The sequence below is a fragment of the Oncorhynchus mykiss genome, chromosome 25, assembly GCF_057628025.1.
Source record: "Oncorhynchus mykiss isolate SJ-2025 chromosome 25, ASM5762802v1, whole genome shotgun sequence".
Taxonomy (NCBI): domain Eukaryota; kingdom Metazoa; phylum Chordata; class Actinopteri; order Salmoniformes; family Salmonidae; genus Oncorhynchus; species Oncorhynchus mykiss.
The window spans coordinates 12,747,113-12,772,569 of record NC_143046.1 but is presented as its reverse complement, the minus strand read 5'-3'; the positions used below and the strand labels follow the sequence as shown (position 1 = coordinate 12,772,569).

General features: G+C 47.8%; 1 protein-coding gene across 1 annotated transcript in view; it reads left to right on the top strand.

Annotated features, from left to right (window-relative positions):
• LOC110504586 (ephrin-B1) overlaps positions 1-25,457 on the top strand; it is a 143,099-nt gene that overhangs the window by 116,613 nt on the left and 1,029 nt on the right. The window contains exons 3-5 of the mRNA XM_090220138.1: positions 3,776-3,868; positions 8,084-8,218; positions 20,618-21,373. Of these exons, the coding sequence (XP_090076264.1) occupies positions 3,776-3,868; positions 8,084-8,218; positions 20,618-21,024 (635 nt within the window). The 3' untranslated portion in view covers positions 21,025-21,373. The remainder of the gene's footprint in view (positions 1-3,775; positions 3,869-8,083; positions 8,219-20,617; positions 21,374-25,457) is intronic.

Sequence of the window (25,457 nt, the reverse complement as noted above, 5' to 3'; positions counted from 1 at the left end):
TTTAACCGCACACTTGTTGTTTGTGTACATGGATTTTATAATGTCGTATGTTTTACCCCCAACACTTTCCATCAGTTTGTATAGCAGACCCTCATGCCAAATTGAGTCGAAGGCTTTTTTGAAATCAACAAAGCATGAGAAGACTTTGCCTTTGTTTTGGTTTGTTTGGTTGTTAATTAGGGTGTGCAGGGTGAATACATGGTCTGTTGTATGGTAATTTGATAAAAAGCCAATTTGACATTTGCTCAGTACATCTCTCTCTCTCTCTCTGTCTCTCTCTCTCTGTCTCTGTCTCTGTCTCTCTGTCTCTCTCTCTGTCTCTCTCTCTGTCTCTCTGTCTCTCTCTCTGTCTCTGTCTCTCTCTGTCTCTCTCTCTCTCTCTGTATCTGTCTCTGTCTCTCTCTCTCTCCATTTACTCACTGGTCCAGCTAAATGAGGTCCTGTGGCCCTGCTGCTGAATACATGTACACTTTTCAAATCAAATCAAAGTTTATTTATTTACACACATACACACATAGACACACACACACATACACATACACATACATACACACATATATACACACACATACACACACACATACACACATACACACATACACACATACATACATACATACACACATAGACACATACATACATAGACACACACACATACATACATACATACATACATACATACATACATACAAACATAGACACATAGACACATACATACAGTGCCTTGCGAAAGTATTCGGCCCCCTTGAACTTTGCGACCTTTTGCCACATTTCAGGCTTCAAACATAAAGATATAAAACTGTATTTTTTTGTGAAGAATCAACAACAAGTGGGACACAATCATGAAGTGGAACGACATTTATTGGATATTTCAAACTTTTTTAACAAATCAAAAACTGACAAATTGGGCGTGCAAAATTATTCAGCCCCCTTAAGTTAATACTTTGTAGCGCCACCTTTTGCTGCGATTACAGCTGTAAGTCGCTTGGGGTATGTCTCTATCAGTTTTGCACATCGAGAGACTGACATTTTTTCCCATTCCTCCTTGCAAAACAGCTCGAGCTCAGTGAGGTTGGATGGAGAGCATTTGTGAACAGCAGTTTTCAGTTCTTTCCACAGATTCTCGATTGGATTCAGGTCTGGACTTTGACTTGGCCATTCTAACACCTGGATATGTTTATTTTTTAACCATTTTTTAATCATTGTCTTGTTGGAAGACAAATCTCCGTCCCAGTCTCGGGTCTTTTGCAGACTCCATCAGGTTTTCTTCCAGAATGGTCCTGTATTTGGCTCCATCCATCTTCCCATCAATTTTAACCATCTTCCCTGTCCCTGCTGAAGAAAAGCAGGCCCAAACCATGATGCTGCCACCACCATGTTTGACAGTGGGGATGGTGTGTTCAGCTGTGTTGCTTTCACGCCAAACATAACGTTTTGCATTGTTGCCAAAAAGTTCAATTTTGGTTTCATCTGACCAGAGCACCTTCTTCCACATGTTTAGTGTGTCTCCCAGGTGGCTTGTGGCAAACTTTAAATGACACTTTTTATGGATATCTTTAAGAAATGGCTTTCTTCTTGCCACTCTTCCATAAAGGCCAGATTTGTGCAATATACGACTGATTGTTGTCCTATGGACAGAGTCTCCCACCTCAGCTGTAGATCTCTGCAGTTCATCCAGAGTGATCATGGGCCTCTTGGCTGCATCTCTGATCAGTCTTCTCCTTGTATGAGCTGAAAGTTTAGAGGGACGGCCAGGTCTTGGTAGATTTGCAGTGGTCTGATACTCCTTCCATTTCAATATTATCGCTTGCACAGTGCTCCTTGGGATGTTTAAAGCTTGGGAAATCTTTTTGTATCCAAATCCGGCTTTAAACTTCTTCACAACAGTATCTCGGACCTGCCTGGTGTGTTCCTTGTTCTTCATGATGCTCTCTGCGCTCTTAACGGACCTCTGAGACTATCACAGTGCAGGTGCATTTATACGGAGACTTGATTACACACAGGTGGATTGTATTTATCATCATTAGTCATTTAGGTCAACATTGGATCATTCAGAGATCCTCACTGAACTTCTGGAGAGAGTTTGCTGCACTGAAAGTAAAGGGGCTGAATAATTTTGCACGCCCAATTTGTCAGTTTTTGATTTGTTAAAAAAGTTTGAAATATCCAATAAATGTCGTTCCACTTCATGATTGTGTCCCACTTGTTGTTGATTCTTCACAAAAAAATAGTTTTATATCTTAATGTTTGAAGCCTGAAATGTGGCAAAAGGTCGCAAAGTTCAAGGGGGCCGAATACTTTCGCAAGGCACTGTACATACATACATACACACATAGACACATACATACATACACACACACACACAAAGCTGAATACATAGGCCTCCAACATGAATCATCCAGGTCTTATTATTGCTGACCAGTCCTGGAGGCTCCAGGCAGCAGGAGGTATATTCTGGCCAGACAGACGTGTGTGTTTCAGCCCCTCCCATGCTGTGCATTCCTCCCATGTGTTTTTCTCTCTATTGACAGTCCAAGGAGCCCCGAACATGAACATGAACATTCTCTTTTAATAATCTGACTCTCCAGATCTGGATTAAAAACAGGGTGGAGAGAGCGCTCGGATTACCGCAGACTACTGCAGTGTTTCCTGTCCAAACAGTTGTAGACACAGAGAGAGAATGACTGTGCACCTTGTTTTGTTCTTATTTAACAACTGGAATATCTGGGAGTACAGTGTTCAGAATGAATTGGCCTTGGGAATTCTGACTAGGAATTTTAAAGGGAAAGTTTAAAAGGCTTTTTTGAAGGGCGCAAACTGCCGATTCACTATTAGCAACACAGGCCTTTCTACCCCCATCTCAACCCTGGGGTTACTTATCCTCCTCTAGATCAGTTATGCTAGTTCCTCTTCAGTCCGTATGGAAGAACATGACATTTAAATGACTGAAGTAAGTTTACAAAAGGAGGATTTAGCTGTCCCTGAGTGGATATAAAACTCTCTCTCTCTGTCCCTGAGTGGATATAAAACTCAGAGCATGTTGCTCTCTCTCTCACTCACTCACTCACTCACTCACTCACTCACTCACTCACTCACTCACTCACTCACTCACTCACTCACTCACTCACTCACTCACTCACTCACACACACACACACACACACACACACACACACACACACACACACAGCCAGATTATTCAGGCTGCTTTGAGCTCCATCTTCAAAGAGCTCATTTTAATCTAACCTTGTCCTGAGAAGTTAAACCCAAGAGAAAGAGGAGAAATCGTGCAGGAGACGATTATGTGAAGAGCGGTGGTAGTCTGGAGGTTTCAGGGTTGGGGAGCTCAGTGAAGGCTGCCTCCATTACAGTATGTGACGTCTGAGTGTAGATACTGGCCTGGTCATCATCATTTGTTTATGAAGTAACATATGTCTGTGAACACTCAGACTCCCAATTATTTATCATGGATTTAAAGGTTGGAGTCTCTTGTTACTCCTTTCTATGTTTGAGCTTGTGTAATAATCATTTCTCTCTCTCTCTCTCTCTCTCTCTCTCTCTCTCTCTCTCTCTCTCTCTTCTCTCTACCTCTCTCTCTCTCTACACTCCCTCTCTACATTCTCTCTCTACACTCTCTCTCTACTCTCTCTCTCTCTCGCTCCCTCTCTCTCTACTCTCTCTCTCTCTACTCTCTCTCTCTATCTCTCTCTCTACTCTCTCTCTCTACTCTCTCTCTCTACTCTCTCTCTCTCTCTCTCTACTCTCTCTCTCTCGCAGCCACATCCAATGGTTCAGTCGAAGGCCTGGAGAACAGAGAGGGAGGAGTCTGTAAGACCAAGGCCATGAAAGTGGTTATGAAGGTCGGACAAGGTAAACAAACAAACGCGTTCATTGGTTGATTACTCTGACAACAAACAATACACACGTGTTGCACTCTAAACTCTCCTACATGTGTTCACTCTAAACATTCCCCTCTCCTTAAGGTTTTATTTGCAGTACTGTAGACACTAACCGAGTTTAGGCCTGGCGCACACAGTTCTTCACGTCTATGTAAAACCCCAGTGCCCTAACAGTGTGTATCCCAGTGCCCTAACAGTGTGTATCCCAGTGCCCTAACAGTGTGTAACCTTGAGGATAACTGTATTGGTGTACATGGTCACAGTGACTTCACTGAATCATTCTGACACAGCACAGGCCATAGCATCTTAGCATGCAAATACCCTCATACATTATTCATATCGTGTGCGTGTGTCTGTGCATGTGTGTGTGCACGTGTGTGTGTGTGACCTCTGTGTGAGGCAGAAAGCAGTGCAGTAGAAGTACAGATTCTATCCTCCCTCCTGTTCAGAGCTCTATGACAGGATGTCGCTGTGAATATTTAAAACGGCACACACACACACACACACACAACACCCTCCTGCTGGTGGCCTTTCGTATCGTCTGTCTTGCGAAGGAAGGGAAATGTCAGCACATTCAGTGTAGAAGTGGGTCCCAAGATGAGAGAGAACACTCTACTGCACATGCTCAGTCTGCCAAACGCCACTTCAGATGCGATCAGCCCTGAGCGAATCCGATTGGCTGTAGCCTCTGTAGACTATAACACACTCTCATGTTCAAACAGTCTATTATGAATCAGCCAAAACATAGCAAGGTAGCGCTCACTACTGCTGCAAAGCGTAATTACACTACTGCTGCAAAGCGTAATTACACTACTGCTATCATTATAAAGAGGATGGAGAAAAGGAAGTAGAGAGGAGGTGGAGGAGGAGAGAAGGGGAGGAGGTGGAGGAGGAGAGAAGGGGAGGAGGAGGAGAGAAGGGGAGGAGGAGGAGGAGAGAAGGGGAGGAGGAGGAGAGAAGGGGAGGAGGAGGAGAGAAGAGGAGGAGAGAAGGGGAGGAGGAGGAGAGAAGGGGAGGTGGAGGAGGAGAGAAGTGGAGGAGGTGGAGAGAAGGGGAGGAGGAGGAGGAGGAGAGAAGTGGAGGAGGTGGAGGAGGAGAGAAGGGGAGGAGGAGGAGAGAAGGGGAGGAGGTGGAGGAGGAGAGAAGGGGAGGAGGAGAGAAGGGGAGGAGGAGGAGAGAAGGGGAGGAGGAGGAGAGAAGTGGAGGAGGAGGAGAGAAGGGTGAGGAGGAGGAGAGAAGGGGAGGAGGTGGAGGAGGAGAGAAGTGGAGGAGGTGGAGAGAAGGGGAGGAGGAGGAGAGAAGTGGAGGAGGTGGAGGAGGAGAGAAGGGGAGGAGGAGAGAAGGGGAGGAGGTGGAGAAGGGGAGGAAGTGAATAAGAAGAGAAGGGGAGGAGGAAGAGGAGAGAAGGGGAGGAGTTGGAGAAGGGGAGGAAGTGAATAAGAAGAGAAGAGGAGGAGAGAAGGGGAGGAGGAAGAGGAGAGAAGGGGAGGAGTTGGAGAAGGGGAGGATGTGGAGGAGGAGAGAAGGGGAGGAGGTGAAGGAGGAGGAGAAAAGGAGAGGAGGAGAGAAGGGGAGAAGGTGGTGGAGGAGAGAAGGGGAGGTGGAGGAGGGGAGGAGTAGAGAAGGGGAGGAGGAAAGAAGGGGAGGTGGAGGTGGTGGAGGAAGGGAGAAGGGGAGGGAAAGGAGGAGGGGAGAAGGGTAGGAGGTGGAGAAAGGGGAGGAGGAGAGAAGTGGAGGGGAGGAGAAGGAGGTGGAGAAGGGGAGGAGGTGGAGGATCGGAGGAGGGGAGGGGAAGGAGGAGGGGTGGAGGAAGGGAGAAGGGAAAGGAGGGGAAAAGTGGAGGAGGTGGAGTAGGGGGGTGAGGAGGTGGAGGAGGGGAGGAGGTGGAGGAAGGGAGAAGGGGATGGGAAGGAGGAAGGGAGAAAGGGAGGGGAAGGAGGAGGGGAGAAGGGGAGGAGAAGGGGAGGAGAAGGGGGGGAGGTAGAGGAAGGGAGAAGGGAAGGGGAGGAGGTAGAGGAAGGGAGAAGGTAAGGGGAAGGGGAGGAAGGGAGAAGGGGAGGAGGTGGAGGAAGGAAGGAGGAGTTGGAGGAAGAGATGAGGGGAGGTGGTGGAGGGAGGGAGAAGGGGAGGAGGGGAGGAGGTGGAGGAAGGGAGAAGGGGAGGAGGTGGAAGATGGGAGAAGGGGAGGGGAGGGGATGGAGGAAGGGAGAAGGGAAGGAGGTGGAGGAAGGAAGGAAGGAGGGGAGGAGGTAGAGGAAGGAAGGAGGGGAGGAGGTGGAGGAAGGAAGGAAGGAGGGGAGGAGGTAGAGGAATGAAGGAGGGGAGGAGGTGGAGGAGGTAGAGGAAGGGAGAAGGGAAGGAGGTGGAGGAAGGAAGGAAGGAGGGGAGAGGTAAAGGAAGGAAGGAGGGGAGGAGGTGGAGGAAGGAAGGAGGGGAGGAGGTGGAGGAGGTAGAGGAAGGGAGAAGGGGAGGAGGTGGAGGAAGGAAGGAGGGGAGGAGGTGGAGGAAGGGAGGAGGGGAGGGTGTGGTAGAAGGGGAGGAGGTGGAGCAAGGGAGGAGGGGAGGAGGTGGAGGAAGGGAGGGGAGGGGATGGAAGATGGGGGGAGGGGATGGGAGAAGGGGAGGAGGTGGAGGAGGTAGAGGAAGGGAGAAGGGAAGGAGGTGGAGGGAGGAGGGGAGGAGGTAGAGGAAGGGAGAAGGGAAGGAGGTGGAGGAAGGGAGAGGGGAGGGGAAGGAGGAAGGGAGAGGGGAGGGGAAGGAGGACGGGAGAAGGGGAGGAGGTGGAATAGGAGGTAAAGAATCAGATATAGACTAAGTAGACACCACTTCTTTTCCTCCCCCCTGTCTCTCGTTTAATTCAATTTCAATTTAAGGGCTTTATTTATCTCACTCTATCTCTCTCTGTCTATTTCTCTTCTCAGCCAGACTACACACCCCTCTGTCTCTGTCTTTGCCAAACCATAGAGGAAATCAAGTGATTGGCTGTTAGGTGCCTTCCCTTTAGTCAGCATGCCACACATGCACATAGACACGGTCCAGTTCTGCCTTAGGGGGAGATGCAGTTAGACATGATCGTTTAGATTGATCTGATAGTCTCTCTGTCTGCCAACCCTGCCCTCCTAAATCAAATGTATTTATATAGCCCTTCTTACATCAGCTGTTATCTCAAAGTGCTGTACAGAAACCCAGCCTAAAACCCCAAACAGCAAGCAATGCAGGTGTAGAAGCACCTGCTAGGAAAAATTCCATAGAAAGGCCAAAACCTAGGAAGAAACCTAGAGAGGAACCAGGCTATGAGGGGTGGCCAGTCCTCTTCTGGCTGTGCCGGGTGGAGATTATAACAGAACATGGCCAAGATGTTCAAATATTCATAAATGACCAGCATGGTCAAATAATAATAATCACAGTAGTGGGGTGCAGCATGTCAGCACCTCAGGAGTAAATGTCAGTTGGCTATTCATAGCCGATCATACCTGTAAACACACACACACACACACACTGTCTGTCTACATACACATCCCTCATAAAATCATCAGTGGAAAGACTAATATTTACCTCTGAAAGATTGCAAAGATTCTGGAGCCAAGAGCATGACATGACCACAGTTAGAGAGATAACCAACTGTTCCCTCTACAACAGTTAGAGATAAAACCAACTGTCTTTTCTACAAACACTATTTTCTTCAGAGCTGACATAACCTCAAACATCTTCTCTCCCCCATCTCATTTTCTCTCCTCTCCAATCCAATCCTCTCCTCTCTTCTCCTCAGCAGTAACGTTAAAGCCAGAAGTATAAATAAGACATATTATGGGCTTTTACAGATATGAATAATGAATTACATATTACATATAATATTTAACTGTCTTAACCTCATTCTGCCATGTCAGTGTGTTCGGTCCCGTAGACTGCTGAGTGGGTGTCTGTGTACTGCTGAGTGGGTGTCTGTGTGTGCTGCTTGTGTGTATGTGTATGTGCCCACTCTCTCTACCGTGTGTGTGTGTGTGTGTGTGTGTGTGTGTGTGTGTGTGTGTGTGTGTGTGTGTGTGTGTGTGTGTGTGTGTGTGTGTGTGTGTGTGTGTGTGTGTGTGTGTGTGTGTGTGTGTGTGTGTGTGTGTGTGTGTGTGTCTCTGTGTCTCTGTGTCTCACTATCATACAGAGATATTTAACACGGTGTCCTATGTTTCAGACCCCAACACTGTTCTACCAGACCCTGTATTACCAGAGGAACCCGAGAGAGGGAAGGACAACGCTCTGGGAGGAGACTTCAGTCCTAGCCCTGAGGACAACCAGCTGCCTGGAGCAGGAGAGCCAGGCAACACTGGTGAGATAACAACCCTAACCCCTTTAGAACCTGACAGAACCCAACGGAACCTAAAATAACAAAAATAACCTTAAGAATGTAGAACCCATGGACATGGACAGGGAAAGAGAGAGAGAAGAGAGAAGTGTGGACAGGGAGAGAGAAGAGAGAAGGAGAAAGAAGTCTGGACAGTTAGAGAGAGAGAGAAGGAGAGAGAAGTCTGGACAGTTAGAGAGAGAGAGAAGGAGAGAGAAGTCTGGACAGTTAGAGAGAGGAGAGATGAGAGAAGAGATAAGTCTGGACAGTTAGAGAGAGAGAGAAGGAGAGAGAAGTCTGGACAGTTAGAGAGAGAGAGAAGGAGAGAGAAGTCTGGACAGTTAGAGAGAGAGAGAGAGAGAAGGAGAGAGAAGTGTGGACAGTTAGAGAGAGAGAGAAGGAGAGAGAAGTCTGGACAGTTAGAGAGAGAGACGAGAGAAGGAGAGAGAAGTCTGGACAGTTAGAGAGAGAGACGAGAGAAGGAGAGAGAAGTGTGGACAGTTAGAAGGAGAGAGAAGTGTAGACAGTTAGAGAAGGAGAGAGAAGTCTGGACAGTTAGAGAGAGAGAAGGACAGAAGGAGAGAGAAGTCTGGACAGTTAGAGAGAGAGAATGAGAGAAGGAGAGAGAAGTCTGGACAGTTAGAGAGAGAGAAGGAGAGAAGGAGAGAGAAGTCTGGACAGTTAGAGAGAGAGAAGGAGAGAAAAGTGTGGACAGTTAGAGAGAGAGAAGGAGAGAGAAGTCTGGACAGTTAGAGAGAGAGAAGGAGAGAAGGAGAGAGAAGTCTGGACAGTTAGAGAGAGAGAAGGAGAGAAGGAGAGAGAAGTCTGGACAGTTAGAGAGAGAGAAGGAGAGAAAAGTGTGGACAGTTAGAGAGAGAGAAGGAGAGAGAAGTCTGGACAGTTAGAGAGAGAGAAGGAGAGAGAAGTCTGGACAGTTAGAGAGAGAGAAGGAGAGAGAAGTGTAGACAGTTAGAGAGAGAGAAGGAGAGAGAAGTCTGGACAGTTAGAGAGAGATGAGAGAAGGAGAGAGAAGTCTGGACAGTTAGAGAGAGAGACGAGAGAAAGAGAGAGAAGTCTGTACCGTTAGAGAGAGAGAGAGAAGGAGAGAGAAGTGTGGACAGTTAGAGAGAGAGAAGGAGAGAAAAGTCTGGACAGTTAGAGAGAGAGAAGGAGAGAAAAGTGTGGACAGTTAGAGAGAGAGAAGGAGAGAGAAGTCTGGACAGTTAGAGAGAGAGAAGGAGAGAGACGTGTAGACAGTTAGAGAGAGAGACGAGAGAAGGAGAGAGAATTCTGGACAGTTAGAGAGAGACGAGAAAAGGAGAGAGAAGTCTGAACAGTTAGAGAGAGAGAGAGAGAAGTCTGGACAGTTAGAGAGAGAGACGAGAGAGAGAGAAGGAAAGAGAAGTCTGGACACTGTATATATATAATATGACATTTGTAATGTCTTTAATGTTTTGAAACTTCTGTATGTGTAATGTTTACTGTTCATTTTTATTGTTTATTTCACTTTATATATTCACTTTATATATTATCTACCTCACTTGCTTTGGCAATGTTAACACATGTTTCCCATGCCAATAAAGCCCTTGAATTGAAAATTGAATTGAATTGAGAGAGAAGTCTGGACAGTTGGAGAGAGAGAGAAGTCTGGACAGGGAGAGAGAGAGAGAAGGAGAGAGAAGTCTGGACAGTTAGAGAGAGAGAAGGAGAGAGAGAAGTCTGGACAGTTAGAGAGAGAGAGAGCGAAGTCTGGACAGTTAGAGAGAGAGAGAGAAGTCTGTACAGTTAGAGAGTGAGAGAGAGAGAGAATTCTGGACAGTTAGAGAGTGAGAGAGAGAGAGAAGTCTGGACAGTTAGAGAGAGAGAGAGAAGTCTGGACAGTTAGAGAGAGAGAGAAGTCTGGACAGGGAGAGAGACGAGAGAAGGAGATAGAATTCTGGACAGGGAGAGAGAGAGAGAAGGAGAGAGAAGTCTGGACAGTTAGAGAGAGGAGAGAGAGAGAGAGAAGTGCGGACAGTGAGAGAGTGACTGAGCAAGATTTCTGGCAGTAGCTGCTGATATACCTGGAAATATAAATGCAACAAGTAAAGTGTTGGTCCCATGTTTCATGAGCTGAAATAGCCTGTAGCGTACCACACTGCATCCCACTGCTGGCTTGCTTCTGAAGCTAAGCAGGGTTGGTCTCTGGATGGGAGACCAGATGCTGCTGGAAGTGGTGTCGGAGGTACCCTTTCCTCTGGTGTAAATACATATCCCAATTCCCCATGGCAGTGATTGGGGACATTGCCCTGTGTAGGGTGCCGTCGTTCGGATGGGTCGTTAAACGGGTGTCCTGACTCTCTGTGGTCACTAAAGATCCCATATCTTAAGAGTAGTGGTGTTAACCCTGGTGTCCTGGCTAAATTCCCAGTCTGGCCCTCATACCATCAAGGCCACCTAATTATCCCCAGCTTATAATTGGCTCATTCATTCCCCTCCTCTCCCCTGTAACTATTCCCCAGGTTGTTGCTGTAAATGAGAACGTGTTCTCAGTCAACTGACCTGGTAAAATAAGGTTTTAAAAGAGATCCCAGACATTTTCCATACTTACAAAAAGCTTATTTCTCTAAAATGTTGTGCACAAATTTGTTTTCATCCCAGTTAGTAAGCATTTCTTCTTTGCCAAGAGAATCCAGCCACCTGACAGGTGTGACATATTAAGAAGCTGATTAAACAGCATGATCATTACAGAGGAGCACCTTGTGCTGGAGACAATAAAAGGCCACTCTAAAATGTGCAGTTTTGTACACAACACAATGCCACAGATGCCTCAAGTTGTGAGGGAGCGTGCAATTGACATGCTGACTGCAGGAATGTCTACCAGAGCTGTTGCCAGATAATTTAATGTTAATTCTTCTACCAGAAGCCGCCTCCAACTTTTTTAGAGAATTTGGCGGTAGGTCCAACCAGCTTCACAACCACAGACCACGTGTATGGCGTTGTGTTGGTAAGCGTTTTGCTGATGTCAACGTTTTGAACAGAGTGCCCCATGGTGGCGGTGGGGTTATGGTATGGGCAAACATAAGCTACGGACAACGAACACAATTGCCTCTTATCGATTGCAATTTGAGCGCACAGAAATGGCGAGATCCTGAGGCCCATCGTGAGAACCATTTATTTTCTCCGTTACCAACAGATGTATGTACAGTGTATTCAGAAAGTATTCAGACCCCTTCACTTTTTCCACATTTTGTTACGTTACAGCCTTATTCTAAAATGTATTAAATTGTTTTTGGTTATTATGGAGGCCACTGTGTTCTTGCGGATCTTCAATGCTGCAGACATTTTTTGGTACTCTTCCCTAGATCTGTGCCTCGACACAATTCTGTCTCAGAGCTCTACGGACAATTCCTTTGACCTCATGGCTTGGTTTTTGCTCTGACATGCACTGTCAACTGTTGGACCTTATACAGGTGTGTGTCTTTCCAAATCATGTCCAATCAAATGAATTTAAGACAGGTGGCCTCCAATCAAGTTGTAGAAACATCTCAAGAATTATCAATGGAAACAGGATGCACTTGAGCTCAATTTCAAGTCTCATAGCAAAGGGTCAGAATGCTTACAGTGGCAAGAAACAGTATGTGAACCCTTTGGAAATACCTGAATTTCTGCATAAATTGGTAATAAAATTGTATTTGATCTTTATCTAAGTGACAACAACAGACAAACACAGTCTGCTTCAACTAATAACACAAACAATTATACGTTTTCATGTCTTTATTGAACACACTGTGTAAACATTCATAGTGCTGGGTGGGAATTTTATGTGAACCCTTGGATTTAATAACTGGTTGACCCTCCTTTGGCAGCAATAATCTCAACCAAACATTTTCTGTAGTTGCGGAATAATTTTGGACCATTTATTTACAATACTGTTTCAGTTCAGCAATATTCTTGGGATGTCTGGTATGAACTGCTCTCCTGAGGTCATGTAACAGCATCTCAATCGGGTTGAGGTCAGGACTCTGACTGGGCCACTCCAAAAGGCGTATTTTCTTCTGTTGAAGCCATTCTGTTGTTGATTTACTTCTGTGTTTTGGGTCGTTGTCCTGTTGCATCATCCAACTCCTGTTGAGCTTCAATTGGCCTTACATTCTCCTGCAATTCATTTTTATTTATATGATAGCAAGCTGTCCAGGCCCAGGAAGCAGCAAAGCATCTCCAAACCATGATGCTCCCTCCACCATACTTTACAGTTGGGATGAGGTTTTGATGTTGGTGTGCTGTACCTTTTTTTCTCCACACATAGTGTTGTTTCCTTGCAAACAACTCAACTTTAGTTTCATCTGTCCACAGAATATTTAGCCAGTAGCGCTGTGGAACATCCAGATGCTCTTTTGCGAACTTCAGACGTTCAACAATGTTTATATTGGACAGATGTGGCTTCTTCTGTGATGTCCTCCCATGAACACCATTCTTGTTTAGTGTTTTATGTATCGTAGACTCGTCAACAGAGATGTTAGCATGTTCCAGAGATTTCTGTAAGTCTTTAGCTGACACTCTAGGATTCTTCTCAACCTCATTGAGCATTCTGCACTGTGCTCTTGCAGTCATCTTTGCAAGACGGCCACTCCTAGGGAGAGTAGCAACAGTGCTGAACTTTCTCCATTCATAGAAAATGTGTCTTACCGTGGACTGATGAACATCAAGGCTTTTAGAGATACTTTTGTAACCCTTTCCAGCTTTATGCAAGTCAACAATTCTTAATCTTGGTTCTTCTGAGATTTATTTTGTTCAGGCAATGCTTCTTGTGAATAGCAAACTCAAATTTTGTGAGTGTTTTTTATAGGGCAGGGCAGCTCTAACCAACATCTCCAATCTCGTCTCATTGATTGGACTCCAGGTTAGCTGACTCCTGACTCCAATTAGCTTTTGGGGGAGTCATTAGCCTAGGGGTTCACATACTTTATCCAACCTACACTGTCAATGTTTAAATTATGTATTCAATATAGACAAGAAAAATACAATAATTTGTGCGTTATTAGTTTAAGCAGACTGTGTTTGTCTGTTGTTGTGACTTAGATGAAGATCAGATCTAATTATATGACCAATTTATGCAGAAATCCAGGTTTTTCCAAAGGGTTCATTTACCTTTTCTTGCCACTGTGTGTAATAAAGTTTTTCTGTTTAATTTAAAAATATATATATTTTATATATAAAAAATTAAAAAGCTGTTTTACTTTGTGAATATGGGGTATTGTCTGTAGATTGATGAGGATAAAATATATTTTTAAGCAATTTGAAACTAAGGCTGTAACGTAACAAAATGTGGAGGGGTCTGATAATTTTCCTAATGCATTGTATTTATTCTCAGTCATGTGAAATCCACAAATTAATGAATTCATTTAAATTGAGTTCCTCATATCAACTGTAACCCAGTCACTCTCTTTTCCATTAACCCTCCTTCCCTCCCCCTCCTCTAATCCCTCTTCCCCATCACCATCTCACGCTCTTTTCCATTAACCCTCCTTCCCTCCCCCTCCTCTAATCCCTCCTTCCCTCCCCCTCCTCTAATCCCTCCTCCCCTCCCCCTCCTCTAATCCCTCCTTCCCTCCCCCTCCTCTAATCCCTCCTTCCCTCCCCCTCCTCTAATCCCTCCTTCCCTCCCCCTCCTCTAATCCCTCCTCCCCTCCCCCTCCTCTAATCTCCCCTCCCCTTCCTCCAATCCCTCCTCCCCTCCCCCTCCTCTAATCCCTCCTTCCCTCCCCCTCCTCTAATCCCTCCTCCCCTCCCCCTCCTCTAATCCCTCCTCCCCTCCCCCTCCTCCAATCCCTCCTCCCCTCTCCCTCCTCCAATCCCTCCTCCCCTCCCCCTCCTCTAATCCCTCCTTCCCTCCCCTCCTCTAATCCCTCCTCCCCTCCCCCTCCTCTAATCCCTCCTCCCCTCCCCCTCCTCTAATCCCTCCTCCCCTCCCCCTCCTCTAATCCCTCCTCCCCTCCCCCTCCTCTAATCCCTCCTCACCTCCCCCTCCTCTAATCCCTCCTTCCCTCCCCCTCCTCTAATCCCACCTCCCCATCACCACCTCACTCTCTTTTCCATTAACCCTCCTTCCCTCCCCCTCCTCTAATCCCTCCTCCCCATCACCACCTCACTCTCTTTTCCATTAACCCTCCTTCCCTCCCCCTCCTCTAATCCCTCCTCCCCATCACCATCTCACTCTCCCCCCCATCCCCACCTCACCCTCCCCCCCATCCCCACCTCACCCCCTCTCCTCCCAATCCCCCCTCACCCCCTCTCCTCCCCATCACCACCTCATCCCCCTCTCACCACATCATCCCCCTCTCCTCCCCATCACCACCTCATCCCCCTCTCACCACCTCATCCCCCTCTCCTCCCCATCACCACCTCATCCCCCTCTCACCACCTCATCCCCCTCTCCTCCCACTACACAAAGGGATGAACTCGCCTCACTTCGTGTTCTTAGGAAACTATGCAGTATTTCGTTTTTTTAATGTATTATTTCTTACAAGTCTTATTACATGCAGCAGGGAGGAACTATTGGATATAAGAGCAACGTCAACTTACCTACATTACGACCAGGAATACGACTTTCCCAAAGAGGATCCTTTGTTCGGACCTCCACCCTGGACATTGGATCTCATCCCAGTAGTCGACCCAAAACAACGGCGCCGCAGAAGGGGCTGACGAAGCCACCTGGCCAGGCTCCTTAGACGTGCACATTGAGGATAGTACTAGCCAATGTCCAGTCTCTTGACAACAAGGTAGATGAAATTCGAGCAAGGGTTGCCTTCAAGAGAGACATCAGAGATTGTAACATTCTCTGTTTTACAGAAACGTGGCTCTCTCGGGATATGTTGTCGGAATCGGTTCAGCCACCGGGCTTCTCCATGCATGGCTCCGACAGAGATAAACACCTCACTGGGAAGAGAAAGGGCGGGGGTGTATACTTCATGATTAATGACTCATTGTGTAATCATAACAACATACAGGAACTCAAGCCCTTCTGATCACCCTACCTAGAATTCCTTACAATCAAATGCGGGCCATTTTACCTTCCAAGAGAATTCTCGTCAGTTATAGTCACTTCTGTGTACATTCACCCTCAAGCGGACACAAAGACGGCCATCAAGGAACTTTGCTGGACTATATGCGAACTGGAAACCATACATCCTGAGGCTGCATTTATTGTAGCTGGGGATTTTATAACAAAGCAAATTTGAGAACAAGGCTACCTAAATTCTAACAGCATATTGATTGCGCTATGCGCATGGGAAATACCCTCGTCCACTGCTACTCTAACTTCCGCAATGCATACAAAGCCCTCCCCCGCCTCCCTTTGGCAAATCCGCCCACGACGCCATCTTGCTCCTACCTTCTTATAGGAAGAAACTCAAATAGGATGTACCAGTGACGAGAACCACTCAACGCTGGTCCGACCAATCAGAAGCCAAGCTTTGATCACGCGGACTGGGATATGTTCAGGTCAGCCTCAGAGAACAACATTGACCTATATGTTGACTCGGTGAGTGCGTTCATAAATAAGTGCATTGGAGATATTGTACTCACTATTAAAACCTACGCTAACCAGAAACTGTGGATGGATGGCGGCATTCACACAAAACTGAAAGCGCGATCCACCGCATTTAACCATGGGAAAGAGGTCTGAGAATACGACTGAATATAAACAGTGTAGTTATTCCCTCCACAAGGCAATCAAACAAGCTAAATGCCAGTACAGGGACAAGGTGGAGTCGCAATTCAACGGCTCAGACACAAGACGTATGTGGCAGGGTCTACAGGAAATCACAGACTACCAATAGAAAACCAGCTACTTCACGGACATCGATGTCACGCTTCCAGACAAATTAAAAACCTTCTTTGCCCGCTTTGAGGATAATACAGTGCCACCATCGCGGCCCGCTAACAAGGACTGCGCCCCCCACTCTCCTAATTGCTCCCTATCCCAGTCTGTTGTCCCCACAAGATGGCTACCATTGTTCCTGTACCCAAGAAGGCAACGATACCGCCCCGTAGCACTCACTTCTGTCATCATGAAGTGTTTTGAGAGACTAGTCAAGGATCATATCACCTGCACCCTACCTGACACCCTAGACCCACTTCAGTTTGCATACTGCCCCAATAGATCCACAATCCATGCAATCGCCACCACACTGCACAATGCACTATCCCATCTGGACAAAATAATACTTATGTAAGAATGCTGTTCATTGACTACAGCTCAGCATTCAACACCATAGTACCCTCCAAGCTCATCATTAAGCTTGAGGCCCTGGTTCCCCACCCCACCCTGTGCAATTGGGTCCTGGACTTTCTGACGGGCCGCCCCCAGGTGGTGAAGGTAGGAAACAACATCTCCACTTCACTGACCCTCAACACTGGGGCCCCACAAGGGTGCATGCTCAGCCCTCTCCTGTACTCCCTGTTCACCCACGATTGCGTGGCCATGCACGCCTCCAACTCAATCATCAAGATTGCAGACGACACAACAGTAGTGGGCTTGATTACCAACAACGACGAGACTGCCTAGAAGGAGAAAGTGAGGGCTCTGGGAGTGTGGTGTCAGGAAAATAACCCACATTGAGGGGACAAAAGTGGAGAAGGTGGACAGTTTTAAGTTCCTCGGCGTACACATCACAGACAAACTGAAACGGTCCAGCCATACAGACAGTGTGGTGAAGAAGGCGCCTCTTCAACCTCAGGAGGCTGAAGAAATTTGGCTTGTCACCCAAATTCCTGACAAACTTTTACAGATGCACAATCGAGGGCATCCTGTCGGGCTGTATCACAGCCTAGTACGACAACTGCACCGACCTCAACCGCAGGGCTATCCAGAGGATGGTGCGGTCTGCACAACGCATCACCGGGGTCAAACTACCTGACCTCCATGACACCGACAGCACCCGATGTCACAGGAACGCCAAAAAGATCATCAAGAACATCAACCACCCGAGCCACTGCGTGTTCACCCCGCTTTATTCCAGAAGGAGAGGTCGGTACAGGTGCATCACAGCTGAGACGAGAGACTGAAAAACAGCTTCTATCTCAAGGCCATCAGACTGCTATACAGCCATCACTAACACAAAGAGGCTGCTGCCTACATTGAGGCCCAATCTCTAGCCACTTTAATAAATGGATCACTAGTCACTTCATACAATGCCACTTTAAATAATGCCACTTTAATAATGTTTACATATCTTACATGACTCATATCACATTTACAGTTCAACCACTCCACAAATGTCTTGTTAACAAACTATAGTTTTGGCAAGTCGGTTAGGACATCTACATTGTGCATGACACAAGTAATTTTTCCAACAATTGTTTACAGATAGATTATTTAACAGTGGGTCAGAAGTATACATACACTAAATTGACTGTGCCTTTTAACAGCTTGGGAAATTCCATCAAATGATGTCATGGCTTTAGAAGCTTCTGATAGGCTATTTGACATAACTTGAGTCAATTGTAGGTGTACCTGTGGATGTATTTCAAGGCTTACCTTCAAACTCAGTGCCTCTTTGCTTGACATCATGGGAAAATCAAAAGAAATCAGCCAAGACCTTAGAAAAAAATTATAGACCTCCACAAGTCTGGTTCATCCTTGAGAGCAATTTCCAAACACCTGAAGGTACCACGTTCATCTGTACAAACAATAGTATGCAAGTATAAACACCATGGGACCACGCAGCCGTCATACCGCTCAGGAAGGAGATGCGTTCTGTCTCCTAGAGATGAACGTACTTTGGTGCGAAAAGTGCAAATCAATCCCAGAACAATAGCAAAGGACCTTGTGAAGATGCTGGAGGAAACAGGTACACAAGTATCTATATCCACAGTGAAACAAGTCCTATATCGACATAACCTGAAAGGCCTCTCAGCAAGGAAGAAGCCACTGCTCCAAAACTGCCATAAAAAGCCAGACTACGGTTTGCAACTGCACATGGGGATAATGATTGTACTTTTTGAAGAAATGTCCTCTGGTCTGATAAAGGAGGGACTGGTGCACTTCACAAAATAGATGGCTTTATGAGGAAGGACAATGATGTGGATATATTGAAGCAACATCTCAAGACATCAGTCAGGAATTAAAAGCTTGGTTGCAAATGGGTCTTTTCCAAATGGACAATGACCCCAAGCATACTTCCAAAGTTGTGACAAAATGACTTAAGGACAACAAAGTCATGGAATTGGATTGGCCATTGCAAAGACCTGACCTCAATCCTATAGAAAATGTGTGGGCAGAACTGAAAAAGCATGTGCGAGCAAGGAGGCCTACAAACCTGACTCAGTTACACCAGCTCTGTCAGGAGGAATGGGCCAAAATTCACCCAGCTTATTGTGGGAAGCTTGTGGAAGGCTACCCGAAATGTTTGACCAAAGTTAAACACATTTTTTGACCCACTGCGAATGTGATGAAAGAAGTAAAAGCTGAAATAAATAATTCTCTCTACTATTATTCTGACATTTCACATTCTTAAAATAAAGTGGTGATCCTAACAGACCTAAGACAGGGATTTTTTACTGGGATTAAATGTCAGGAATTGTGAAAAACGTAGTTTAAATGTATTTGGCTTAGGTGTATGTAAACTTCCGACTTCAACTGTATATACTGTATTTTATACCATCTATTGCACCTTGTCTATGCCGCTCGGCCATCACTCATCCATATATTTATATGTATATATTGTTGTTTATTAGGTAGTTGTGGAATTGTTAGATGACTTGTTAGATATTACTGCACTGTCGGAACTAGAAGCACAAGCATTTCGCTCCACTCGCAATAACATGTGCTAACCATGTGTATGTGACCAATAACATTTGATTTGATTTTATATCTCCCCTGGCCTCTCCTTGGGCCTCTCACCTGGCCTCTCCCTGGGCCTCTCCCTGGGCCTCTCACCTGGCCTCTCCCTGGGCCTCTAACCTGGGCCTCTCACCTGGCCTCTCCCTGGGCCTCTCACCTGGCCTCTCCCTGGGTGTCTCACCTGGCCTCTCCCTGGGCCTCTCACCTGGTCTCTCCCTGGGCCTCTCACCTGGCCTCTCCCTGGACCTCTCACCTGGCCTCTCACCTATTCTCTCCCTGGGCCTCTCCCTGGGCCTCTCCCTGGGCCTCTCACCTGGCCTCTCCCTGGGCCTCTCACCTGGCCTCTCCCTGGGCCTCTCCCTGGGCCTCTCACCTGGCCTCTCCCTGGGTGTCTCACCTGGCCACTCCCTGGGCCTCTCACCTGGCCTCTCCCTGGGCCTCTCACCTGGCCTCTCCCTGGACCTCTCACCTGGCCTCTCACCTATTCTCTCCCTAGGCCTCTCCCTGGGCCTCTCACCTGGCCTCTCCCTGGTTCTCTCCCTGGGCCTCTCCCCTGGCCTCTCCCTGGGCCTCTCACCGGGCCTCTCCCCTGGCCTCTCCTTGGGCCTCTCACCTGGCCTCTCCCTGGGCCTCTCCCCTGGCCATCTCGCTGGGCCTCTCCCCTGTACAACTGTGGCCTAGATGTTTGAAACATCTTTCTGTAGTCTAGGCTATTGGGTTGTCTGTGTCAGTCCTATTCATCTGAGTGATGTTGGGTGTTGACCACAGATTACATTTACAGGGTCATCTTGATTTTAAACTAATTCAATTAGATGACATCAACAGCTCTTCTCAATCCCCCTAAACAAATGCGAAGAATTCATGATTGTTCTAGGCATTAATTTCATTAAGCTTGGGTGGAAGGTAGCCTAGTGGTTAGAGTGTTGGGTCAGTAACCAAAAGGTTGGTGAATCAAATCCCCAAGCTGCCAAGGTCAAAATCTGTCATTCTGCCCCTGAACAAGGCAGTTAACTCACTGTTCCGAGGCCGTCATTGTAAATTAGAATGAGTTCTTAACTGACTTGCCTAGTTAAATAAAGGTTAGATAAAGGTTAGATAAAGGTTAGATAAGCATACATTCCTGTAACTGAATGCACAATTGGTTGCATTCTACAAACTCACCGTTTTCTTTATTTTTCTCTCCCTCTCCCCCCTTTCTCATTCTCTCTCTCCCCCCCTTTCTCATTCTCTCCCTCCCCCTTTCTCATTCTCTCTCCCCCCTTTCTCATTCTCTCCCTCCCCCCTTTCTCATTCTTTCTCTACCCCCCTTTCTCATTCTCCCTCTCCCCCCCTTTCTCATTCTCCCTCCCCCTTTTCTCATTCTCCCTCTCCCCCCTTTTCTCATTCTCTCTCTCACCCCCTTTCTCATTCTCTCTTTCCCCCCTTTCTCATTCTCTCCCCCCCCCCTTTCTCATTCTCTCTCTCCCCCCTTTCTCATTCTCTCTCTCCCCCTCTCTCTCATTCTCTCTCTCCCCCTCGCTCTCATTCTCTCCCCTTCTCTCTTCCCCTCCCTCCTCCAGACTCTATAAACCAGGACAACAGGTCAGGAGGTTCCAGCAGCAGTGACAGCATCCTGGGGTCAAAGGTTGCTGTGTTTTCAGCCATCGGAGCTGGCTGCATCATCTTCCTCCTCCTCATCCTCTTTCTCGTCATCCTGCTCATCAAGATGAGGAAGAGAGTCCAGAAGCACTCTCACGCCCAGCCACACCCCTCCACCATGGCACTCAGCACGCTGTCCAATCAGAGCAAGCTGCCTGGCAGCGGGGGCACAGCCGGGACGGAACCCAGTGACATCATCATCCCGCTGCGGACGGAGAATAACTACTGCCCTCACTACGAGAAGGTGAGCGGTGACTACGGACACCCTGTTTATATCGTACAGGAGATGCCTCCGCAGAGCCCAGCCAACATCTACTACAAAGTCTGAGAGGAGGAGAGGAGAGAACATCTACTACAAAGTCTGAGAGAGGAGGAGAGGAGAGAACATCTACTACAAAGTCTGAGAGGAGGAGAGGAGAGAACATCTACTACAAAGTCTGAGAGAGGAGGAGAGGAGAGAACATCTACTACAAAGTCTGAGAGAGGAGGAGAGGAGAGAACATCTACTACAAAGTCTGAGAGGAGGAGAGGAGAGAACATCTACTACAAAGTCTGAGAGAGGAGGAGAGGAGAGAACATCTACTACAAAGTCTGAGAGGAGGAGAGGAGAGATGGAACATCCACTTCAGTGTGAGTTGAAGAGAGAAGGACAGGAGAGATGGAACATCCACTGCAGTGTGAGTTGAAGAGAGAAGGACAGGAGAGATTGATTACTCTGCTACTGGACTGTTTTATTTTAATTTGGGGACTTGGCTTTTAACAAGCCCTTGTTTTTCTACCACCTACTGACCTAAGGAAAGGACACCTGACAGTGGACCATGGACTGATCCAGAAAAACTGAACTGACAGAAACTGTCCAGTACACCTCGTCCTGTTGATGTGATGTTTTACCCTCTATCCTCCTGTCCTCTATCCTCCTGTCCTCTATCTCCCTGTCTTCTATCCCCCTGTCCTCTATCCTCCTGTCCTCTCCTCCTGTCCTCTGTCCCCCTGTCCTCTATCTCCCTGTCCTCTATCTCCCTGTCCTCTATCTCCCTGTCCTCTATCTCCCTGTCCTCTATCCCCCTGTCCTCTATCTCCCTGTCCTCTATCCTCCTGTCCTCTATCTCCCTGTCCTCTATCCTCCTGTCCTCTATCTCCCTGTCCTCTATCCTCCTATACTCTATCCTCCTGTTCTCGATCCCCCTATCCTCTATCCCCCTGTCCTCTATCTCCCTGTCCTCTATCTCCCTGTCCTCTATCTCCCTGTCCTCTATCTCCCTGTCCTCTATCCCCCTGTCCTCTATCTCCCTGTCCTCTATCCCCCTGTCCTCTATCCCCCTGTCCTCTATCTCCCTGTCCTCTATCCTCCTGTCCTCTATCTCCCTGTCCTCTATCCTCCTGTCCTCTATCTCCCTGTCCTCTATCCTCCTATACTCTATCCTCCTGTCCTCGATCTCCCTATCCTCTATCCCCCTGTCCTCTATCTCCCTGTCCTCTATCTACCTGTCCTCTATCTCCCTGTCCTCTATCCCCCTGTCCTCTATCCCCCTGTCCTCTATCTCCCTGTCCTCTATCTCCCTGTCCTCTATCCCCCTGTCCTCTATCCCCCTGTCCTCTATCCTCCTATCCTCTATCTCCCTGTCCTCTATCCCCCTGTCCTCTATCCTCCTGTCCTCTATCCTCCTGTCCTCTATCCCCCTGTCCTCTATCCCCCTGTCCTCTATCCCCCTGTCCTCTATCTCCCTGTCCTCTATCCCCCTGTCCTCTATCCCCCTGTCCTCTATCCCCCTGTCCTCTATCCCCCTGTCCTCTATCTCCCTGTCCTCTATCCTCCTGTCCTCTGTCCCCCTGTCCTCTGTCCCCCTGTCCTCTGCTCCTGTCCTCTATCCTCCTGTCCTCTATCCCCCTGTCCTCTCCTCCTGTCCTCTGTCCCCCTGTCCTCTGTCCCCCTGTCCTCTGTGCCCCTGTCCTCTCCTCCTGTACTCTCCTCTAACCCTAACCAAACTGGGGTTCTGGGTTCAGTATCTTCCACTACATTACTATCCCTACACAGCACAGTGTACTAGTTACTAGACCACTACACCTGTGTGTGTGCGTGTGCGTGTGCGTGTGTGTGTGTGTGTGTGTGTGTGTGTGTGTGTGTGTCAGGCAGGCCTCTCTGCTGGGGATCCAGGTAGCTCAGGTATCAGGCACAGTGTGTGTGTTCCACTCTCCCCTCACACCTCTACTGTCTGCCTTTACTGTCCGTAGTATGTTTGATGGGAGATTCCCTGGATCCTGCATTACTCCACAGACCTGTTGTGTTTGGTAGATTTCCCTTCAAACACACAATGTTTAGAAGCTACGATCTCACTGTTTCCTCCACTCTTTCACCAACACCACCACCCTCTCATTTTCCCATGGAGATTACCTGGGTCTACACTGTTTATGGACCTGTGTGTGTGTGTGTGTGTGTGTGTGTGTGTGTGTGTGTGTGTGTGTGTGTGTGTGTGTGTGTGTGTGTGTGTGTGTGTGTGTGTGTGTGTGTGTGTGTGTGTGTGTGTGTGTGTGTGTGTCTGTGTGTCTGTGTGTCTGTGTGTGTTCCACCTGCCTGATAGGATCTTAGCCATGCTCCAGGTATTCATTACCTCTTTTTAGTGCTGTGTGTTTGAGACTGTGTCTTCTGCAGGGGGGGGGGGGTTAAAACAGATAGTCATGTGACGGAACAGAAGTCAGTAGGATGGAACTAAAGGAAAAAGATGGGGGGGGGGCTGTTGAGTGTTGGCTCCGGTCTTTGGATGACTCAGCTGAGGCTAGAGTGACTCATCCTCTTAGAGTTGTGCTGTGAATGAAAATGATGTGCTGAATATTCCATACTCAACACACTGAACAAACCACAGCCAGAGAATAGAGAGGGAGCGACAGAGGGAGAGAGAGAGACAGAGGGAGAGAGAGAGAGACAGAGGGAGAGACAGAGGGAGGGAGAGAGAGAGACAGAGGGAGAGAGTGAAAGAGAGGGACAAAGGGAGAGAGAGAGACAGAGGGGGGGAGAGAGAGGGAGAGAGACATAGAGATACAGGGAGAGAGAGAGAGGGAGAGAGGGAGAGGGACAGAGGGAGAGAGACAGGGAGAGAGACAGAGGGAGAGAGACAGAGGGAGAAAGACAGAGGGAGAGAGACAGCGGGAGAGAGGGACAGAGGGAGAGAATGAGGGAGGGAGTGAGAGACAGAGACAGAGGGAGAGAGAGAGAGACAGAGGGAGAGAGAGGGACAGAGGGGGAGAGACAGAGAGGGAGGGAGAGAGTGAAAGAGAGGGACAGCGGGAGAGAGAGAGAGAGAGGGGGAGGGAACGAGAAAAAGAGAACAAGAGCGGGAAAGTGAGAGAGGGAGAGAGAGAGAGGGTGGGAGAAACAGAGAGAGAGAAAGAGAAAGAGGGAGACACCCCTGTCCGACTCCCGGTTCAACCCGTGCCATCACCCTTTAAAAAACGAACATCCCCTGTACTCCATACTCACTTACCCTCTACCCCACGATGCAGAACAACACCACACATCACAATAATCAAAACCTCACCACTTCTACAACTGTGAATCCATATCATCTTCCCCAGCTGTACAGACGCCCCCCCTCCCCCGACACATCATATCTCCTGAAATATCTCCACACTTTTGATCATTTCATAGAACTCAAATTCCACCCTCAGGCGCAACCTCTCACACAGACATTCCAACAGAGAAAAAACATGAATCACAGTTTCACGACACAGAAAGGACCTCCCTGTCCGACTCCCCGTTCAACCTGTGCCAACCAGCTGTTAGTGGCCAGGGCTCCATGTTAAATCTTCCACTGCATATCCCCTGACCTCTTTGATACCGGTAGAGCCCCCTCCATCTAAAACCCACCATACTCTCCACCCCACATACCCCCTGCCACTGATGTGCCTTCACTCCTGTTAGGCTCCTAATGTTACTCACCTTAATGCAGAGGTTGTAGAGGGCTTTACCTCCCACCCCTTCAAACTCCCCTAGGCTCCGAGTCTTAAAATCTAACAAGTCCTCTAGACCCCGTTGCCAGTCCCCAGTCTCTGCCGTCACCTGCAGTGGCAGTGGGGGCAGGTTGAGGACAGCCAGGTTATGCCTCAGGGAAGATGCCACCAGGTTGTTGATTTTCAGCACCCTCCCTCTATATGACACTTGGGACAGGAGCCACCTCCACCTGGCCAGTCTTGACACCACTGCCTGTGACAGCCCCTCCCAGTTCTTCCTGACCCACCTCTCCGAGCCCAGGTACACCCCCAAAATGTTAAGCCCTTCACAACCCCACCTGAAACCCCCTGGAAGCAGAGGGAGGGGATCCTATTCTGTCATGCCCCACATAACAGTTCTTTGCTCTTGCCCCAGTTCACCTTAGCTGATGAAGCTCCCTCATAGACCTTCAGACTAGTCTCTAGTGCCTGCATATCCTGACCATCACAGAAATGTTACCTGCATATGCCCAACACTGCTATGCCTGTGCAGTCTCCTGCGTAGGATGCCCCGAAAAGGCTCAATGGCTAGTGTGTATATAACTGCCCCAATAGAGGACATCCTTGTTTAATGCCCTGTCTCACCCAGACTGGCCTACTGAGCCCCACTCCCACCTTGACCATACATGATGCCCCAGCATACAACATCTTCACACCGGCCAAAAACCTTTCCCCAAACCCAAACACAGACATCACGTTAAACAGATACTCTTCATCCACTCTATCAAAAGCCTTCTCTTGGTCTAGAGAGACCAGTCAAAGTTCCTATTAGAAAAC